Here is a 21,004-nt window from a genome sequence, read left to right as displayed (position 1 = left end):
CATTAAAAAAAAGATCCATAATTATATATGGGATATAATGAATAATCCATGATATGCACAATCCTGCACCCTAACCTACTCCTGTATGGCCAATAATCTACTTCTCCATACACGCACCAAGACGTCTGAATATAGGCATGTCACTTTAAAACCACTCTTGCAAATACTGGACAATGAAAGAACAAACAAAACAATGACAGTTTTGTAAAAACGTAGAAACAGAAGTCATACAGGGGGAGAAACGTGTACAAAAAAAGGGGTGAAATACATTTTTAAAAGTAATAATCAGACCAAATGTTGCTCCCTTCGTGTCCCTCTCATTTCAATCACTACTAGACAAACATTTTCTAGGAAAACTGCTCATTGTTGCTTCCTCATTTGACCACCCAATGAATGACCATCATCATGTTTTGTTACACTATGAACCAAAAAAGTAGAATAATCTTCTAATAAGTCCTCCACCCTTACTCCCTTCCTGCTATTCAAGCACGACAACCTGATTTCGTATAAGGTAACTAAACTCAGACATGACAAAACATCTTAGCACAGTTTCCCAACACGAGGCTAGCTGGGCAGTACACAGTACCATTTCAGCATCAGGAGCCATGCCAAGAAGGGGGGGGGGGGGGGCAATTTGGGGATAGAAAGAGGCATTTTCTGTTCCTGCAAAATATCTAACACATTTTGTTTAGTGAACACTGAACAGAAAGAAGCATAATTTCAGATAGGGGAGATGAGTCAGACTGAAGCCAAAACAATCTTGAGCAGGGTTGCTACTGTTTGCTACTGCATGACATACACACACAATCACTAGTGCTGTGTGTGAAACACAATAAAACCTTTCTTAGATCATGATAGTTCTCTCCATGGTTCCTTACTAACACACAGCGGTAAATCCATTTGAATCAATCACTTTTTGACAACATCCCTTTTGTTTTAAACAAAACTTTCCATACATGTTGGCCCATGGAAAAAGTAGTCAGAAGGTGACTTTTTGGACCTGAATGCCAAAACATTTTGCATACCCCACCTTACCATGAGACATCCATGTCACATTTTTTGAATATTTTTTTAAAATAAAAAATACTTATTACAAAACATTTTTTCCCCCCAATAAATTATTAAGTAGTCCGACAACCCTGTTTGTAAGCTTTAAAATTTTATCAAATCTCAACCGATTATCTTTTCCAGTGATGAAGACATGGATGTCATTGTATGGTGCGGGTATGCAAAAGGAGTCAAATATGAGCACGTATCTCTTGCATGTTTTGGCATTCAGGTCAAAAAAGTCACTTTCTGAGCACTTCTACAATGGGCAAATATGAATGGAAGGTTTCATTAAAATCAAAATGGGGTGCAGTCAAAAAGTGATTGAATGCAAATGGATTTATCCACAGGAGATTGGGAGGAGAATATATGGCAATAAGGAATGAACAGGGATACAAGATGCAATGAGTACAAAAGGGACAGTACTGAGTCAGGGGGATAGAAAGAGTCAGGGAGAGTGGAACAAAAAAGCAGTCTGCTCACTTCAATATTTATATATACACACACACACACACACACACACACACACACACACACACACTGAGAAGTCTCCTAGCAGCATTAGAGTCGCCTCAACGCTCGCTTTTTATCCGTTTTCTTCTTCCCTACAACATTACTATTGCTGCTACTACTGCTTCCATTGGCTCCGTTACCCAGAGCTGCAGAAGGGGCAACCCCTGGCCCAATCGCCCTCTTGGTAGGGTCCCCTGCGTGTTTTTTGGGCTGGGGGCCATCGGCGGGGTCCTGAGGCACCCCCGACGTCCCTCCGTGCCCCCCCATGGCATGGATCTCAGTGAGGAGGCGAGCACGGGACGCATACTCTGTATAGTCCTCTAGGAGCAGACGCCCCGCCTCCTCGTTGAGAGCCGACTCAGGGTTGGGATGGATCATAAGGCACTTGATAGTCTGAAGGGAGAGAGAGAACACCAGTGAGTCATCAGGGTATATTTCAAGGTTTTCCTTGAACCAAGCAGAGATGACTATACAAAATGTTAATATAAAATGCACTAGATACAATATTTTCTTTCACCCATTGCTATTTTGGATTATTAAGAACCACCAATAGAGATGTTTAAATGTCTCTTACCAGTAATACATGTCTGAGTCCCAGCTCTGCCCTCCAGTCCCTCTTCAGGACGTTGACACAGATCTCTCCCTTGTGGCCCACATTTGGGTGGAAGATCTTGGTTAGGAAGTAGCCCTTCGGAGGTGCAGCAGGGAAGTCCTTCCCCAAGACCAGGCGCATTCGGAAAACACCCCCGGCAAACGGGGTTCCTTCTATTGAAGCACAATAAATAAACCACGTCAAGCAGGGGTTGACATTAACAGTTGCCCAGGGCAGGTAAACTGAACAGTGGGGAAGGTGGAATCTGCTTTGTGGCTGGCCGAACGGACATGTGAAATTTTGTCCTGAAGAGTAGCGTTCCTTCAAGTCAACTCTAGTGTTCCATTTGTTCATGTGCATAAGCGACTCGCAACAAAAAATAAATCAAGCCAAGTGATCACACAGTTCTCCCTACATTCTCTTTTACCTCCGTTATGTGTCTCACTCAATTTAGATCCGACCGCTCCCGCCACACAAACGCATTGGGCACCCAAGCTCCCATTAGAACTATAGAACTTACTGCCTATAAAAATGGATCAAACTGATAGCATACACAAACAAAACCGTAGACAAGCTACATTCCTCGCCAAAGCACGACAGATTTATCACATATTCAAAATGGACTGGTTGATTAAAGTAGGGAAATATGTGTTCCAACTACGAGCTGCAGTTTTGGAAAAATAAATGCATCTAGTCTATTTTGCGAATTGCTAGTGTGTCATTTAGAATAGGTTACAGATGGAAATATGCAACAAAAACATTGTTTTGATGAAGGCAAACAGCATATTCATTAGTCTACTTTGTTTCATGTTTAACAAAAGCCTGACCGCCATGTTTAACAAAAGCCTGACCGCCATGTTTACCAAAAGCCTGACCGCCAAGTTTACACTCACAAATCAAGAACAGGGCAAAAGAAAAACAGTCACCAAATGCAGTTATCAAATAGTTAAAAATGGAAGAATTTTAGCTTTCTAATAGTGTCAACTGAATGTCTCAACTCCCAATAATAAGCAAATTACACCCTGTTAAAACAGGAGTAGGCTAAACATGCAGTGATATTGATGAGAAAGATGCACCTGTTTCAGTAGCAAAAGTCAGGGCTCAAATGGCGCTTGCAGTCCTTCATTTAACAAATTACCTTGCAACTCAAGTAGGCCTAAGTGTTTTCCAGTTTAGCCAGTGAAGATAGGCCTAAACATTCGATTTAGTTGTCTATTGTGCCAACTGTCTCTAGTTGTGTGCTAGTTAGCCAATGTCTAACCTGAATTAGCCACGAAATCTCTAGTTTGAAAGCGACTTTTCTGGAAGCTGTGCTGCACCATTTACCCTACATTTTACCCCACGTGGGCCAGCCCCTAGCAATTAGTTTCAGCCAATGAGCTTCAGCTCCTCGCCATTTGAGTGACAGCTAGCAACAAGATACACACAGCAGAGCGAGAGAGAGATATGACATGGTGCACATATCTGCACGTGACAGTATGCAATTTCGAAGTACCACTTTTGGCTGCTGAGCGCTACTTTCAGAACTACTGGCTAAAAAGTACACAAAAGTACCGGAGACCCTCTTAAATTTCATGCCTCTATGGAGTATTTTACATCTGTGATCATTACTTCATACTTATAACTTTAACCCTTTTCATCAGAAGTCTGTCAGAGTAAAGGCGTCTGCATGCTTCCCAGCCGAAACAGCTCGGAAAAGTTTGTACATATATTAAGACAATATTTTGTGACTTTTTTTGTTAGTGATTGGCCAACAGTAGGGATTCTTCAGTAAATTCTGTTGTCATTCAACGAGAGACGACTCGTTTTCATTTTAACATTTTCATTGAGAAATACTGCACCAAACATCTTAAGTTAGATGTAAAATTGTGTGACTAAGATCTCCTTGGCAAAAACATCAAAATTAATGACAGAGTTATCTTAGATTAATTCTGACTATTTTGAGGACTGGCTACAGCGTCTCAAAATGGACAAACAGTACTATTTCCGCTTTTTACTTGTTTTTCAAGCGAGTGAGCACACTCGGTTGTTTCAAACAATGTTAAAATGAAAAGTACTTGAAATTTTAACAATTTGTGCGTGTAACAGACCATTTTTGTTTTTTGGGCAAGTGACCATGACCTTTGGGCAAGTAAAACATTACCTGTACTTGCCCGATGGGCAAGTGCCTTTGGTTAAGCATGTTCTACACTACAACTTCCCTAGGCAGACAAAACATTTCCCATGACACAGAGGTATGAGTTACCTGGTCCCTCGATGGCTGTATGGAGTTCTGTGATGTCTTCTTCGCTGGGGTAGATCTTGATGCCCTCAGGGGGATCTGCAGCTAGTGCAGACACCTCTTTGTACACCAGACGCAGAACCTGGGGCGGCAAGTTCTCTACATTGGAGTTCTAGAAGTGAGGGGTGGGGGGGAGAGAGAGAAACAGACATTACTATTCTGTCCTACTACCAACAGAAAGGTGCAAATATGGTAAATACTATGGAAATGGCACCTACACATCCCAAACACATTAATAACAAGAACATCTCGGTAGAGGGAATATTTCAGTAAAGCTGTCACCAAAAAGGATGGCTCAGAATCAATGTAGCTAGCTACTGTCTGATAAGCCGGGTAGCCGAGCGGCGACTAGTGTGGGCAGAGTGCAGCTCCTTAGTCACATAAAATCAATTTTAATAAAAAACTACTGATTTCAGCACCCAAAGAATAGCCCACAATTACACACGACATTTTTCTACGTAATTGCGGGCTATTCTTAGGATGCTGAAATGAGTAGTTTTTTATTTTAAAAAACGTAATTGTATGTGACCCAGGAGCTCCAGTCTGCCCACACCAGCCGCTGCACAACTATCGTAAATCGTGGAGTTGAGTCGGCTACAGGCCAGGTAGTGATTCACGATAATATCATCATGAGTGCAGTGGATAAGCTATCTGTCACACAACTGACAACTGCGATTTCAACCAATGTCTGGCCGTTTATTCATTGAGAAATGTACAAACCTGTCAAAGTTAGGATATTTTATTAGCATTTTCTAGCCATACAAAACGGACATCAAGTTAGCCATTATTTCTTTGTCAAATAAAGCTAGGTTGTAGCTACCTAGCTAATTAACAGCCGAAAGCTAGCTAACGGTAGCATTGCTGGCTAAAATTACTGACTAACTCACATCATTGTCAAGTCAAATATCTACTGTACCATTAAATCGCCCAATCGTGTGACAGATTAATGTAGTTCTTATTACAACTCAATTTAGCTAAAAATATAAGAACGGAAGTATGATATATAGCTAGCTAACGTAACGTAACGTTAGGTAGCTAGCTAGCAAACCAAATCATCATCGGTTGGCTAACTAACGTTAGCTAGCTAACTTGCATAGCTAGTTACATACGCCAACTTTGGGGTATGCTAACGTTATGATAGTTAGTTACTTTGCTGACAATCGTGAAGAAGTTAATCAGTTAGTTATGTTGGTCAGTTTGCCATTTCAAATGTGTTCGGGAGAAGTGTCAACTGTCTGAACTACCCTGCAAAAGACAATCGTAGCTAACGTTATATAAGCTAACTCTAGCTAGTTAACGTTAGCAAGCAAACAACCAACTAACGTTAGTTACCCAACTTCACCAGTTAGCTAAGTTAGGTCTCGGCTAAGTAACGTTACTGTAGTTAGCTAGCTAACTAGTTAGTTAACGTTAGCTAAACAGCTGGCAAACAATTGACTTGCTAGGTTAGTTAGCTAAATAACCAATGATTGTATCCATTTATGAAAGTGTTTGTAAACAAATATGACTTACCATGTCTTCAGAAAAATAATAGTATTCAGGTGACTGGGGCTAGCTAGCTCTCAGTGATCCTCGTCGAAATAATAACGGTAGCTAGCAACTAATAAATGTTTGCAGCTTATGTTTGATTGACGAGAAAGTGGTCCACGACACCTCAAATTAGTGAATAGATGCAGTTATTAACGACTATTTAGATCTCGACTGGCCAAGCAAGCGATCAAGTTATGCTAACGCGTTATCCAGCTGCAGCTTGCTAGCTGAAATGCTTCTCCTCAAAAGTTCCGATACACTTATAGCAAGTAAACTCCAGTTCGTTATTTTGCTAAAAACAGCCTGCTTGTTGGGGGTAAATAACGTATGCAGTGAAGGGACGCGAGCTACTGGAATAAAGTGTTTTTAGCTAAAGTTATGCGGTGGCCAAGTGCTAGAGTAGCTAGCTAGCTACTATTTTCGTTGACACGGAACAAAACTACGATCTCCCAAATGAAATTGTGTTGTCTTGACCAATCGGCATTTTAGCCATACAACACGTGTACAAACAACGTAACCGACATGACCAATCACATATCGTAGGTGCTCTGTCGTCATCATACTTGGCATTTCCACCAGCCATCCAAAGCCGAGAATGTCAAAAATGCTTCCAAGCCATAGGTGCGTTTGAAAAACTCATACCCACCCAGAGGGTGGCCTTCATCTTGACAGACAGCCGCACACGATATAAACTTTTTTTAAACTTCAATTTAACCTAACCCCAGTGAACCGAATCCTACCATACAATATATCTCTATAGACGGCGGTGTCAGAGGAGGGCCCAAAAAATTGTCAAAGAGTGTTCCCTCTGCTGCCGCAAGCGGTACCAATCAAATCAAATCAATGCACCAAGTCTGGAACCAACAAGACTCTGAACAGCTTCTACCCCCGAACCATAAGACTTCTAAACAACACTGCTAAATAGCTAATCAAATGGCAACCCGGACTACCTGCATTTACCCTTTTTTGCACTAACTATCTTGCACTGACTCTATGCACACTCACATATACTTACACTGACACCCCAACACACATACACACACACGCGCATGCATACTGACGCCACACACGCACTTTCATACTCACCACATATGCTGCTGCTACTGTCTATTATCTATCCTGTTGCCTATTCACTTTACGCCCACCTATATGTACAATACATAGCTACCTCAATTACCTCGTACCCCTGCACATCGACTTGGTACTGGTACTCCCTCGTTATTCACTGCATATGTATTCCTCGTGTCACTATTTATATTTTATTCGTATTTTTTTATTTGATCTTTAACTCTGTATTTTTGGAAAAGGACCCGTAACCAAGCATTTCACTGTTAGTCTACACCTGTTGTCTACGAAGCATGTGACGAATCAAATTTGATTTGATTTTAATAGAATACAACTAGTCTGGGTACCAGTCTTTTTAGCTAACATTCAACTCCTTGCCACTCCTGTCATTTGCTTTGGCAAGGATTGGAATGTAATAGCTGAACAGAGACACAGAGATGGAAACCAGGCTAGAATGCAACAAATCAGAGAGAATTTAGAACGTTCAGTGCTATCAGAAGCATGAACTATTAGTCAAAATGTTAGATATGCTTGGGAATTGCCAGAATATAAACTTTGTGTAACAATATGGTCTTAATTCTAATGTTCACACATAACACCATCCATTCCAAAGCATTTACAACAAATGTAGCTATTTCTCAAACCTGTCCACATTATTTTTAATGATCTTCCACAAATCACCATTTCACTCTTCATGACTTTGGTGAGCAGCACAATAAAATCTGGGTACGTAACCCCTTTTTGCATAAGGTAAAACATTTATTTGCTCATGGTTTAGGTACCAAACCATCAAGCACTGGCATCCAGCATTATAATAAGGGGTTAAATATCTGTACCTGTAAGACTCTTATCACATGTATTACTTGCAGGGAGGAAACTTTTACAGCTCACAGCAAAACTAATGTAACTGTTGCTCCCGTACAAACAAACAGCAAACAACACAGCCTGCCAACCCCAGTCTACTGACATCCGTGTGTGACTGTGGGGACATGAGCTCAGACTGAATTTGAAAGCCCCTGGCCCTGACCAACCATCCGGAGAACTATGGCCAAAAAGGCCAGAGAGGGGAAGTGCCTACCATGTGCCAGAGACAGAAAACTGCCTGTTATTTAAAAGTAAATTAATGTTGATGAGTGATTATTAATGCCATCCTCAAGATACCTTGATACACCCTGAGATTTGAAAAGTTACATTCCAAATAAGATTACATTTAAATTATTCCTTGTATCCATCATTTTGGAAGGGAAAGTTTTGGCCCCCAACCCTCACTGATACTTTTTCCTGCAGCATTTCTATTGACCACTAGAGTGCGCCTCATCACTACATTGTCTGCGTGTTCTTATTTTCGGATTCTGGTTCTGGATGTTCTCTTCGAATTATTTGTAGGAAAACTGTACAGAGATTTTCCCTGATACAGGGAGTAATCAAAAAATGTTTTTCGATTAATAATTTTTGTCAAATGTGATTTTTATGGCTGCTAATTACGATGTTGTACAAATACAATGAAATACAATAAAGTAATTAAATCATTTTTATTCACAGTTAAACAGTTTATACTAAGGCACTAACTTGTAATGCTCATTTGGACAAGATGTTTGTGTTTTTTCCCATAGAAATAGATAGAGGACTCTAGTGCCTAAAAGTATATTTTAGAATGGGCAGCGCCATTGAGCACTTTCACCATTTTGAAGTAGTTACTGGGTGGGACTTCCTATGGGTTAAGGAAGGATCACATAATTCCAACCAGGTCACCAGGAGGGATCAGCCAATTCATTATACTTCCATAACTGCAGGTGGCAGTAAATCGCCAAGCTTTATACCTGTTCAAACAACGCACTCCAGGTGGCAGTATGAACCAAGAGGCCATGGTTCCGGACTTGAAGCATGGTTTCGACTGCTCCTACAGTTTTGCTTCGGTACTGCAGTTTTAACTGACGCCAGGCCCAGAAAGACAATTTCCATACATTGCCACATAGAGAAGTCAGATTTGAAAATTCCTAATAAGACACTTAGTCATCACCTTTGTGCACAAAACATCCAATTAATTATTAAAATAACTGTCGCTGAGGCTGATTTTTTTCAATCACTCACAGCAGAAGATATTTAAATGTTATATTCATCCAATGTCTGCTCTGTTTTTGGATGACGTGATGACATCGTCGCTGCTTGCGCTGCTCCCTGTGTGCACTGAGTGCTACTGCGCATGTGATGTTGGTCCGTATAAACCGGATGCAACACGGATATAGACGGTCCATGAAATGAATAGGCGTATGCGAAAGTGAGTAGATTACCTTGAAAACAACGGGCGGACATCTTAGATGCAGTCTTCAGTTCTTATTATACCTCAGTGGTATGCACACTTTCAGTTTGTTTACCAACTCATAGAAAATGGACTACTTCAAAATGGAGATCGCGCTGCCCCTGCTCTCACAGACGCCATGATGGGACAGATACAATGATGCGATGTCTATCTAAGTCTATGGGCTTTTCCAGACGCGCCATCTTTGCTGTCACCGCGCATAGTTCCTCGCTTTCAGCGCGCACTAATCACTGATTGGATAGCCTGATGCGCGTTGCAGCGCAGTTCAGCGGGGACGAAAACAACGCTCGCTCCAATTTACGGGGCGTGACAGCTGAACAACAACAATCAAGCAAGCTTCCGGTTTCTCATTCTTAGTAGAGAATTAACCAGCATGTTCTTGTGAGCGTAAAATCGCACAATCAGCAAGTTTATGTATAATAGATTTACGTGTACACTAGGTACATTTTATTATTTTGTTTGTCACGGAATAAGAGCACTGAAAGAGCTATTACTGACATTGATACACCACTTTATTTGGCCATTACACTGCGGACAACTTCCAATACGGTAACGACTGATTTAGCTAGCTAGCTAATATATGAATGAAATGAAGAAGTATTATATTGGACTTCGAATGCACGTGTTTTTTCTAGAATATTACAGTGGAGATAGCTATTGTTTTACTCCCTGGAAAGTGTTTCATTCATGCCCTTTTCACTGTTGTTTTGTTGAAAGTTCATATACGTTATTCAACAATGTATTGAACAGCTGCAGTCAATATGCGAATGTTTTGTGTATTTTGTCCAACAGGGTTATTATGAGCGAAGGAGAGGTATTCCATGAGAAGCAGCGACTGGAGTTGTGCGCTATTCATGCTCTGAACAACGTGCTGCAGGAGCAAGTGTTCACAAAGGAGGCGGCAGATGACATCTGCAAGCGGTGAGGTCACTTGGGTCAGGCGATGTGTGTGTAATGTCATCTGTAGGGGGCGGTTGCTTTGGCTAAACAGGGTTCTTTGTGTCAATGATAACAACACAGTCTCTTCAATATGCAATCTCTGCATGTAAATCATCAAGTACTGATATAAGCCTGTGATCCAAAGAGCACCTCACCACACATTCTCCATGAGTTCCAAGAGTATGTGAATCTGTTTTTACCACGTGTTCCCCTCTTACCCCTTCCTCCCCAGGCTAGCTCCACAATGTGTGGTGAACCCTCACCGCTCGATGCTGGGCACAGGGAACTATGACGTCAACGTCATCATGGCTGCCCTACAGAGCAGAGGGTTGGCTGCAGTATGGTGGGACAAACGCAGGTCAGACACTTCAATACCTCAGCACCAGGGCCAGACAGATTTGGTAGGAGAATAAATGATTGGCAATGAAATACACCTGTAGAATGAATTCAAATCAAACCAAGTACTGCTACAGGTCACGAAGAGCTACAGTTTTATTGACCAAAGAAAATATACTGATAAGGAAACTTCGCCACAGATCTTGCCCTAGTTTTATCACTGTTCCTGTGCCCCCCCTTCTCCACCACTGTGGCTCTGTTGATTTTAAACCAAAATCTCCTTCTCTTTTTCTATTTCTCCCTTCCTCCCTCAGATCAGTACAGAGTCTCTGTGTTGACAAGGTCCAGGGGTTCATCCTGAACGTTCCGTCACGTGTCTCTCTCGGAATTGTGTCCCTCCCCGTCAGGCGGCGGCACTGGCTTGCAGTGCGCCAGGTTAATGGACACTACTACAACCTCGACTCCAAACTAAAGAGTCCTGTCTGCATTGGGAACGAAGCAGATCTCCGGTGAGGGAGGGAGGGAGGGGACTATGCACAAATGCAGACATGTATTGAATAACTCCTAATCAAAGACACAGTATCTCCAACTTTACAGCCGATAGTGATAAATGCAAAAATATGCAAATGCTCAACTTGTCATGCATGTTGTTTACAAACAGAAATGTCCCTCTGTAAATTTTTTACATAGAGTAATCCTGTCAGGAACGCAGCCCACAGAATTTGACTGTGGTAGACTACTAGTCTGTTAGAGCTCGGTCTCATTGGATCTCATCCTGTTGGATGAGTGGTCACATGGGTCTTACCACAGTGTCTTTGTCACAGTTTGTACTTTGCACTCTTGTAAACCAGTCTCTCTCTCTCTCCCTCACCCCCCTCTCTCTCTCCCTCACCCCACTCTCTCTCTCCCTCACCCCACTGCTCTTCTCTCTCTCAGTACATTTCTCAGTGAACAGCTGTCTCCGGACGTGGCAGAGATGCTCCTGGTTGTGAGGAGGGATGTGGAGGAGTACGGAACCTGGCTGAACTCTGATGACCTCAGGAAGTGATTCCTCTGGCCTGGGCATTCATTCATTCATTCATTCATTCAGCATGGGACTCAAACTCCTGCTCTACTCTGGAAAAACAAATAACATTTAGGAAAACAAGAGACGCTTAACAAAAAGGACATCTTTCAGGAAATGCATTACTGGTCGCTGAGGAGTGTGGACACACACACACACACACACGAAGTTCCAAAGAGAATTTAAGATGACGAGGGATTTCTGTCCCAAATGGCTTGTTTGTAACAGTTTACTGGCCGTTGTTTGGATTGCTACACTACAGCTGCATCTATATCTTCTTTCCTTCTCTCTCTTCCTACTTACGCATCTATGCACTGCACTGTCGAGGTAGACCAGTTAGAACTGGTTTGTCTTTTAGTTATTCTATGCACCGAGGAGGTACTGGATGTCGTGTTGACAACCGACTGTGTGTAAATAATACTTCTATGTTCTTGTGTTCTGTCTGCGTCTCCATCTAACTATGCATATCCAAGTGAATGGGAGCACTGTCTTTCTGTTACACGCGCTCAAACTATAAACACACAGACTCTGAGGATATGAAAAAAAAATTAAGAAAATGTGTGTTATTTATATATAAGAATGTGTTTCGTGTTGTCTTTCAGTGTGCATACACATTCTTTCAGAGGTTCAGCAGTACAGTTCATTCACAGTTTAGTGATTTACACAAGTAAGGCCAAAATGTATTCATTGTTATTATTTTATTTATATTAGACTCTGGAGTGAAAAAGGATGCCATTCAAAAGGAGCATTGATTATACCTTACAAACGCAATTCAAGGGTTAACAAGGTCAGTAGGCAAGGACGGGGTTCAATTAAATCTCTGACATACCATATTTATATACATAACATCCTATAGAGACCTCAGAAACCCACTGCTATATAGATAGTTATTGCTATTTACAGTAGGGCTACTACAGCACCAGTGGCAGGAGTTTTATTGCTATGTACCTGCTGTCATTGCATGGGATTTGTAGTTCTCTAACGGTCTCGTGGCTGGGAGTTGTAGTTCTCCATTCAACCTACAGAGAGGCGGTACTATAGCCCTCTCTTGAATGTTATTTTTAAGAGCAAAGTTTCATGATTATTTAGATTAGGGATGGGCAACTCCAGTCCTTAGGGACTTGATTGGTGTCACACTTTTGCCCCAGCCCCAGCTAACACACCTGACTCCAATAATCGACTAATCATGATCTTCAGTTTAGAATGCAATTAGTTAAATCACCACTCCAGCCCCCAAGGACTTGAGTTACCCATCCCTGATTTAGATAAAATCAACAGTGAAATGTACAGTATAGTATCAGAAGGTAATACAAGGGAGATACATAATTTTCACCTATAAAAAGTAAATTTTAAAAAATAGCACGTTGAATACCAAGTGAGGGGACTGCATATTCATTCACCCCAAAATGTGTCTTGTTTCTACGTGTCAGTGTTTCTCTACAACAATATATAGATATAAAAACGTGAAAATAAAGTGGTGATACATTTAAAAAATATAGAACTACAATGTAGTAACGTCAATACCATTCTGGCTCACCGCGCAACTGTTGACACTGGACAGACAGGGGATTGTAAGGGGTGACTTTGACCGAGTGAACCTGGTTCAGACCTCTTCATAATCATGCTACCTACTGTATCTATCTGACATTAGCTTACTCTGAGGTTCTACAGCAGTCCATTCAACCTTGTTTGTTTGTGATTTTAATCATAATACTCCACGGTACTGACGTTACGCACCTTTAATTTACATATAAAGCTCCGTTTTTGGGGATTAGTTATTTTTTCTTCATCTCAGTAAAGTGTCCATTCATAAGAAAACAAAAAAAATTCTATACTTTTTTAAACATTAAAAAAAGTTAACGTGAATACAGGTTCCTTGAATGGGCAGAGTTGGGGTGTGTTTGACTACCCCCGTAACCAGTCAGCATGCTGGGAGAGTACTGTACTTTCAGAAACAGCGTTTTGATTGGATAAGGGGGAGCCGCCATTGAAGATCCACAGAGGAGGGTGTACAGAGAGAAGGGAGACAAGAAAACAACAAGAAATCTCCATTATTCATCTTTGTTTCAAAATCATCTCACGTATGAAGATGAGCACTCACGTGGTCACGTTATGCCCCCAACAACAGGGGTAGAGGAGGTAGAAGTTATCCACAACCACTGATCCAGGGTCAGTTTTGTCTACCTCCAAATGGTTAAGACAATGGGTGTCAGGTAATCTGATCCCAGATCAGAGGTGGATGGAGGCTACTTCTACCTCAAGCACCAGGGACTGTTGTAAAGTTAGGACTGGGATGGTAATGCTAGAAAGGACAAAGGTAGGGTAATGGTCAAGGGTTAGGTCTCAGATCTGTGGTCAGAAAGCACTGTATTTACATCCTTTCTAGCATGTCCAGAGTCAGAGAGGTGACAACCGACGGAGTCAGTTGTTAGGGGCAGAAAGTGAGCTTTCCCATTCAAGAGATAGTACACATACTTTAGGTTAGTTGAATAAAAAAAATAGAATGCCAGCCTACAGCAGGTGCGTAGACAGAATTTAGTTGGTAGGTGGGCCTGCAGAAATGTGGATGGGCCTACGCCACCCAGGCCCACCCATGCCTACACTCCTGGTCTACAGGGTCCTGTGAGTTTGGAGCCACACCACCACCATCACCACCGCTACCATCACTACCACCACCATCACCACCACCGCTACCACCACCACCACCACCAGTTAGTTAGATCCAGAATGTTTATTATCGACTAACGACAAACGTACAGGCAAATAACACCTCGAGGGACGGTTTACACGCATAGTGATGACAAATGCCACAGATTAGGATGTCACGAATACAAAGGAACTCACAGAGGGGGGTGGGGACTGCCTGTCAGTCAGGGGTAGGCTCTCATAGCCAGGGTTGCCATTGGAGGAAACGTTTGGAGTCCTGTATAGAGACAGAAAGAGAGAGGAAACAAAAGGAAAATTGGGAGGAGGAGGCAGAAGAGGAGGAAGGGGAGCAGGAGTGGAGAATGAGTGAGAGAGAGGGAGACGAAAAGAGGTAGGTGGGCCAAAGGAGGGAACCGAGGTGGGGTAAGGAGAGAACGGGAGGAAGAGCGATTAGCGAAATGGTGATGTAGAAACGGACCTCCTTATAACTGGTGGCATTAGTGTTATTAGGGCACTATGTCTACGTAGGCAGCGGGATAGCTGGTGGTTTCAGCATGGGGGACAAGGATATTATAGACACAGTCCACTCCTGATAAGTGCACTTTGGGAAATGCAAACTCATGTACAATGATGAAGTGCACATTTGTGTGCAACATGTAAGTGCATTGTAACTTAAAACTTGAGACTTCACCAGTCCCAATTCAAAATACATTCATTTTTAATTGCTCTGGATATCCACATGCTCCACTTTAGTGCATGCTTTCCAGACAGCCCCAAACCAGAGCATTTATCAGGAGTCCACTGCATTCTTATTGTTTATTTGGTGACTGGAATCTGAGTTACTTTACTCTGGGCAGTTTGGTCATGATACTGTTACTATTAGATCTAGGCTAGGGACACTGATGATCACAGTGTTTACAGCGCCTGTATACACCAACTGGACTTGGCATTTAGTTATGTTGTACATGCTAAGGCATAAGGTAGGAAAGTACACTTCTTAGGGCATTAACTGGACTTGCAAAGTATAGAAAGAAAGTGAAAGAGAGAGGAAGACAGTGAGAGAGGGAGTGATAAAGACAGAGAGAGAGAGCGAGAGAGAGGGAGTGATAAAGAAATAATAAAAGACAGAGACAGAAAGAGAGAGAGAGGTGAGAGTAAATTGAGAGACTTGATAACATGAGACTTGGACACCACAGTGTGGATGGTGGGTGGGAGTGATGGGGTTTTTACCTAGGTCAACCTGAGCCTCATATCGCCGCAGTATTAAGGGCTGTGTCTCAAATGACCCTATTCCCCTTATAGTGCACTACTTTCGGATACTTGGCCCAAAGTAGTGCACTATATGGGGAATAGGGTGTCATTTGAAAAACAGCCAAGATCTGTGAGTGATCGATCGGACCGGTCTACGTCTGTCTTGGAAGGCTCGACAGACCGATAGACAGACACACAGAAAGACAGACTTCTGGAGTTGTGTCTGTTTCTCTGCCTACCCTGCAGTCCACAGTAGACCTGTCTGTGTGTCTGTTTCTCTGCCTACCCTGCAGTCCACAGTAGACCTGTCTGTGTGTCTGTTTCTCTGCCTACCCTGCAGTCCACAGTAGACCTGTCTGTGTGTCTGTTTCTCTGCCTACCCTGCAGTCCACAGTAGACCTGTCTGTGTGTCTGTTTCTTTGCCTACCCTGCAGTCCACAGTAGACCTGTCTGTGTGTCTGTTTCTCTGCTTACCCTGCAGTCCACAGTAGACCTGTCTGTGTGTCTGTTTCTCTGCCTACCCTGCAGTCCACAGTAGACCTGTCTGTGTGTCTGTTTCTCTGCTTACCCTGCAGTCCACAGTAGACCTGTCTGTGTGTCTGTTTCTCTGCCTACCCTGCAGTCCACAGTAGACCTGTCTGTGTGTCTGTTTCTCTGCCTACCCTGCAGTCCACAGTAGACCTGTATGTGTGTCTGTTTCTCTGCCTACCCTGCAGTCCACAGTAGACCTGTCTGTGTGTCTGTTACTCTGCCTACCCTGCAGTCCACAGTAGACCTGTCTGTGTGTCTGTCTGCGTTGCGTGTGTTTCCTTCCCCTGACGAAGCTATCCTTATGTGTCTATATGGAGGCAGAGTGATTCTAACGACTCCATTACTGTACATGTACGGGTGGGTGTGAGGTAGAACTATATCCAATGTATTCCCTATGTCAAACGGTTTCCATGTGTGTTCATGTACGCTAACATTACAGGGTGTGGTGAAGTAAATATGTGTGTGTCTCTGTTTTGTGCCTATCTATTAACAGAGCAGACTTAGTCAGTAGGTCTGTCTGTGTGTTCATGCATGCTCCACTACTCTATACTGGGCCTATATGAGTATCATGATCTTGTTGGCTTCAGTTGGGAGCTTCGAGTTGAAGTTGTACCAAGGCACAGATCTAGGATCAGCTTACCCTCCCCAAGTCTTCATCCTCAACCACTACAGTAAAAAAACTGACCTTAGATCAGTGACTAGGGGCAACTTCATCTTACTCCCGGGGGATCTCTCTGAGGCAACTCTGTCTGTCTGTCTGTCTGTCTGTCTGTGTGTCTGTGTGTCTGTGTTACTCACGGGAGGGGTGGCGCGCTAGAAAAGGGGGGAGTCCACCCGGCCCCCTGGTAATTATAGAAGGGGGGCAAGGCCCCTCGCTGAGACCCCGCGGCCGGCTGTCTACGTGCCTGATGGGAAGTGAAGGGGTCCTCGCTCTCGCTGTCCGAATCTTCATACTCCTCGGAATCACTGTCGCCCGTCGGAGAGAGGGGAGAGGAGAACAAGAATTGTGTGTTTTGGTAACACTTTCTATGAACCTGTGACATCCAATGCAACTGATATGGAACACACTGTACATTTGTGGAAGACAGCCAAAACATCTGTGAACTTTTTGGTAAAATAATAATATGTTAAATGAATTGGTTTGTGATGGTGCATTCAGCAATGTCCTTTGGAATACATACCTCCTGTTAATTTTACATCAATATTCGCAAATAGAAAAAAATAATCCCCTTGTTGATCCCTTAATCTTTTTTTCCCTTCATGTTTCTGGCTGTGACACAGCTGGAAGCTGTTTACTACAGACAGACAGAAGCTCTGACAGACCTGGAGGTACAGTAGTGAACTACACATTAATAATAATAATAATAATAATAATAATATGCCATTTAGCAGATGCTTTTATCCAAAGCGACTTACAGTCGTGCGTGCATACATTTTTGTGTATGGGTGGTCCCGGGGATCGAACCCACTACCTTGGCGTTACAAGCGCCGTGCTCTACCAGCTGAGCTACAGAGGACCACTACATTCATCCAGTACGTCAAACCACACCTAGAGATGCACCTCAATATAGTACAATCATACCTTACTGCTGAGCATGTTCCGAGAAAATGTTAAACTACGATGTAGAAAACGTCAGCAACATCAACAACAACGTTATGACATCAATAACATATCTCGTTCTCTATCTCTCTCACACACAGACACACACAGACACACACACACACAGACACACACACAGACACACAGACACACACACAGACACACAGACACACACACACACACACAGACACACACACACACACACACACAGACACACAGACACACACACACACAAACACACACCTGGGGAAGCTTCTCCAGGCGCCGGGCAGGGAACAGAGGATGGCAGTGAAGGCCAGAGCCGAAAGGAAAGAGTAGAGGGAGAGGTAGAGCAATCCCTCCATCCCGTCATAGCACAGGCCTTTCAAAGAGTCAATATAATCCTAACAAACAGAGACAGAAAGAGCAAAAAGATTTGAGAAAACAGCAAGAACACACCAGAGATCATTACACCCCATGTTAAACACTAGGCCTACCTTGTTGAGACCTCGACAGTTGAGTAGCGCCACTAGCTGGTGAAAGTTGCCCTCTGTGGCATTGAGAATCCGCTGAACCTCCCTGAGTGACTTCTACAACGACAATAGGTAAGGATAATATCACACTCAGTTTCATAAACATATCACTGTGCTTTGATATATTTGGCAGCCACTTTGTGTCATTGGTTGCACCCAGGTCCAGTGTGACGTACCTCTGCCTTGGGGACCTGTGGGAGAGCGTTCCGGTCCAGGCTGGAGAGGTGTGTGTGGATGCTGGAAAGGGCCCTCTGTGACTGGGTCAGCAGCTGCATACAACAGGTCATTGAAAATATTGCTTAGCATCATCATGCTAACACTGTATATTCTGTAAACATCCTGATTAGTACCTATCAGATAATACAAGTTTACTTACTGTCCTATATCAGTGCCACCAGGGTTGGAATTATAGAGTTGCCCAGAAATAATACTAACCCCCATATATTTACATTGGTCCAGCCCACTAATTTCAGGGCACTCAGAAGAGTCCATTTGTTATTGGAATCATGATCCCCCTACCACCACTACATGAGACACAGCATCTACAGAGAACAGTTACTACCTGCTGGAATGGGCTGTTCATACGTCTGCTGCAGGTCAGGTAATAATCCAACACGTCTGGATAGGACAGAGGACAGCAGCACACCATCAATCAGCAATGAATACAGTGTGTCAGGGCATTTCAGCATCAAAATGAAAGGCTATAAGAATGAAATGAGCCGAGACTCTTTGTTAGTGTGGAGAGATGCACTACTGCACCTGAGCTGGTCCCAGAGTTGAAGTGGGTGGAGTTGAGCACAAACTTGTTGGGATCTGTACAGAAGTCACTGACAGCCTGGAGATGCAGAGAGAGAGAGAGGTAGAGGGGGAAGAGAGAGAGAGGGGGATATAGAAAGAAAGAGAGAGAGCGGTAGTGAGGGGAAGGGGGAGAGAAAGGGAGGGAGAGATCACAGGGGAAAAGTTATCAGAGACACACTGACCTCCTTAGATATCTGACTGCAGCACTCGGCCCACTGCCTGCTCCATTAATTTACTGAGTGAAACACATGCTGTATAGACCTACTGTCCCTCTCCACGCTGTATAGACCTACTGACTCTCTCCATACTGTATAGACCTACTGTCTCTCTCCATACTGTATAGACCTACTGTCCCTCTCCATACTGTATAGACCTACTGTCTCTCTCCATACTGTATAGACCTACTGTCCCTCTCCATACTGTATAGACCTACTGTCCCTCTCCATACTGTATAGACCTACTGTCTCTCTCCATACTGTATAGACCTACTGTCCCTCTCCATACTGTATAGACCTACTATCTCTCTCCATACTGTATAGACCTACTGTCCCTCTCCATACTGTATAGACCTACTGTCCCTCTCCATACTGTATAGACCTACTGTCTCTCTCCATACTGTATAGACCTACTATCCCTCTCCATACTGTATATACCTACTGTCCCTCTCCATACTGTATAGACCTACTGTCTCTCTCCATACTGTATAGACCTACTGTCCCTCTCCATACTGTATAGACCTACTGTCCCTCTCCATACTGTATAGACCTACTGTCCCTCTCCATACTGTATAGACCTACTGTCTCTCTCCATACTGTATAGACCTACTGTCCCTCTCCATACTGTGTAGACCTACTGTCCCTCTCCATACTGTATAGACCTACTGTCCCTCTCCATACTGTATAGACCTACTGTCCCTCTCCATACTGTATAGACCTACTGTCTCTCTCCATACTGTATAGATCTACTGTCCCTCTCCATACTGTATAGACCTACTGTCTCTCTCCATACTGTGTAGACCTACTGTCTCTCTCCATACTGTGTAGACCTACTGTCTCTCTCCATACTGTGTAGACCTACTGTCTCTCTCCATACTGTGTAGACCTACTGTCTCTCTCCATACTGTATAGACCTACTGTCCCTCTCCATACTGTATAGACCTACTGTCTCTCTCCATACTGTATAGACCTACTGTCCCTCTCCATACTGTATAGACCTACTGTCTCTCTCCATACTGTGTAGACCTACTGTCCCTCTCCATACTGTATAGACCTACTGTCCCTCTCCATACTGTATAGACCTACTGTCCCTCTCCATACTGTATAGACCTACTGTCTCTCTCCATACTGTGTAGACCTACTGTCCCTCTCCCATACTGTATAGACCTACTGTCCCTCTCCATACTGTATAGATCTACTGTCCCTCTCCATACTGTATTAGACCTACTGTCTCTCTCCATACTGTATAGACCTACTGTCCCTCTCCATACTGTATAGACCTACTGTCTCTCTCCATACTGTGTAGACCTACTGTCCCTCTCCATACTGTATAGACCTACTGTCCCTCTCCATACTGTATAGATCTACTGTCCCTCTCCATACTGTGTAGACCTACCTGTCTCTCTCCCATACTGTATAGACCTACTGTCCCTCTCCATACTGTATAGACCTACTGTCCCTCTCCATACTGTGTAGACCTACTCTGCGTTTCTCTTTCCATCTCACTCTTTCCCTCTACCGCTCTCATCCTGCTTTTCTCCTCTCTCAACTGTTTCCTCCCTTCTCTAGCACTATCATCCTCTCTCTCTCTGCTCTTTCCATTTACATCGATCCCTTCCTTTTTCACCTCTCCTGCCAGGATAAGAGTGTCTGCTAAATGACTTAAATGGTAAATAATGTGAAAAGAGCTCGAGGCACACAGACACAGAGCAAGGGGCAGGCTGACCAGGAGAGGGAGTGAGAGACCCAGACCCACACAGAGAGA

At 43.2% G+C, this 21,004-nt stretch overlaps 3 protein-coding genes across 3 annotated transcripts in view; 1 reads left to right on the top strand and 2 right to left on the bottom strand.

The window, feature by feature from the left end:
* Positions 1-137: 137 nt before the first annotated feature.
* Positions 138-6,434, bottom strand: ube2s (ubiquitin-conjugating enzyme E2S). The gene is made up of 4 exons (XM_084175095.1): positions 5,946-6,434; positions 4,398-4,545; positions 2,135-2,325; positions 138-1,953 (listed from the first exon to the last, which is right to left on the bottom strand). Exons 1-4 carry the CDS (start codon positions 5,946-5,948, stop codon positions 1,609-1,611), a joined length of 687 nt encoding a protein of 228 aa, XP_084031221.1. The 5' UTR covers positions 5,949-6,434; the 3' UTR covers positions 138-1,608.
* Positions 6,435-9,663: 3,229 nt separating this feature from the next.
* On the top strand, positions 9,664-12,294 carry josd2 (Josephin domain containing 2). The gene is made up of 5 exons (XM_084176005.1): positions 9,664-9,897; positions 10,141-10,269; positions 10,520-10,645; positions 10,938-11,132; positions 11,560-12,294. The coding sequence occupies exons 1-5, from the start codon at positions 9,761-9,763 to the stop codon at positions 11,669-11,671; spliced, it is 699 nt and encodes a 232-aa protein (XP_084032131.1). The 5' UTR covers positions 9,664-9,760; the 3' UTR covers positions 11,672-12,294.
* Positions 12,295-12,367: 73 nt separating this feature from the next.
* LOC311139341 (protein tweety homolog 1-like) overlaps positions 12,368-21,004 on the bottom strand; it is a gene marked incomplete at its 5' end in the record, with an annotated part of 9,177 nt that continues 540 nt past the window's right edge. Inside the window, 8 exons of the mRNA XM_084174214.1 lie at positions 12,368-13,626; positions 14,531-14,609; positions 16,913-17,080; positions 17,958-18,097; positions 18,191-18,283; positions 18,403-18,495; positions 18,789-18,844; positions 18,986-19,061. Coding sequence (XP_084030340.1) covers positions 13,543-13,626; positions 14,531-14,609; positions 16,913-17,080; positions 17,958-18,097; positions 18,191-18,283; positions 18,403-18,495; positions 18,789-18,844; positions 18,986-19,061 — 789 coding nt within the window. The 3' untranslated portion in view covers positions 12,368-13,542. The remainder of the gene's footprint in view (positions 13,627-14,530; positions 14,610-16,912; positions 17,081-17,957; positions 18,098-18,190; positions 18,284-18,402; positions 18,496-18,788; positions 18,845-18,985; positions 19,062-21,004) is intronic.

This window comes from Coregonus lavaretus (genome assembly GCF_964263955.1).
Source record: "Coregonus lavaretus genome assembly, chromosome: 13".
NCBI classification, from domain to species: Eukaryota; Metazoa; Chordata; class Actinopteri; order Salmoniformes; family Salmonidae; genus Coregonus; species Coregonus lavaretus.
The sequence above is the reverse complement of the archived record's forward strand: the minus strand, read 5'-3'. Positions and strand labels throughout refer to the sequence as shown.

Bases quoted from the DNA above. Each gene is read 5' to 3' on its own strand.
- ube2s (XM_084175095.1), bottom strand. The intron at 2,326-4,397 runs GTAACTCATACC...GTGCTTCAATAG, and splicing joins TACAGCCATCGAGGGACCAG to AAGGAACCCCGTTTGCCGGG. The intron at 1,954-2,134 runs GTAAGAGACATT...CTCTCCCTTCAG, and splicing joins GACTCAGACATGTATTACTG to ACTATCAAGTGCCTTATGAT.
- josd2 (XM_084176005.1), top strand. From the start codon at position 9,761: ATGTATAATAGATTTACGTGTACACTAGGTACATTTTATTATTTTGTT. The intron at 10,270-10,519 runs GTGAGGTCACTT...CTTCCTCCCCAG, and splicing joins GCAGATGACATCTGCAAGCG to GCTAGCTCCACAATGTGTGG. The intron at 10,646-10,937 runs GTCAGACACTTC...TTCCTCCCTCAG, and splicing joins GTATGGTGGGACAAACGCAG to ATCAGTACAGAGTCTCTGTG.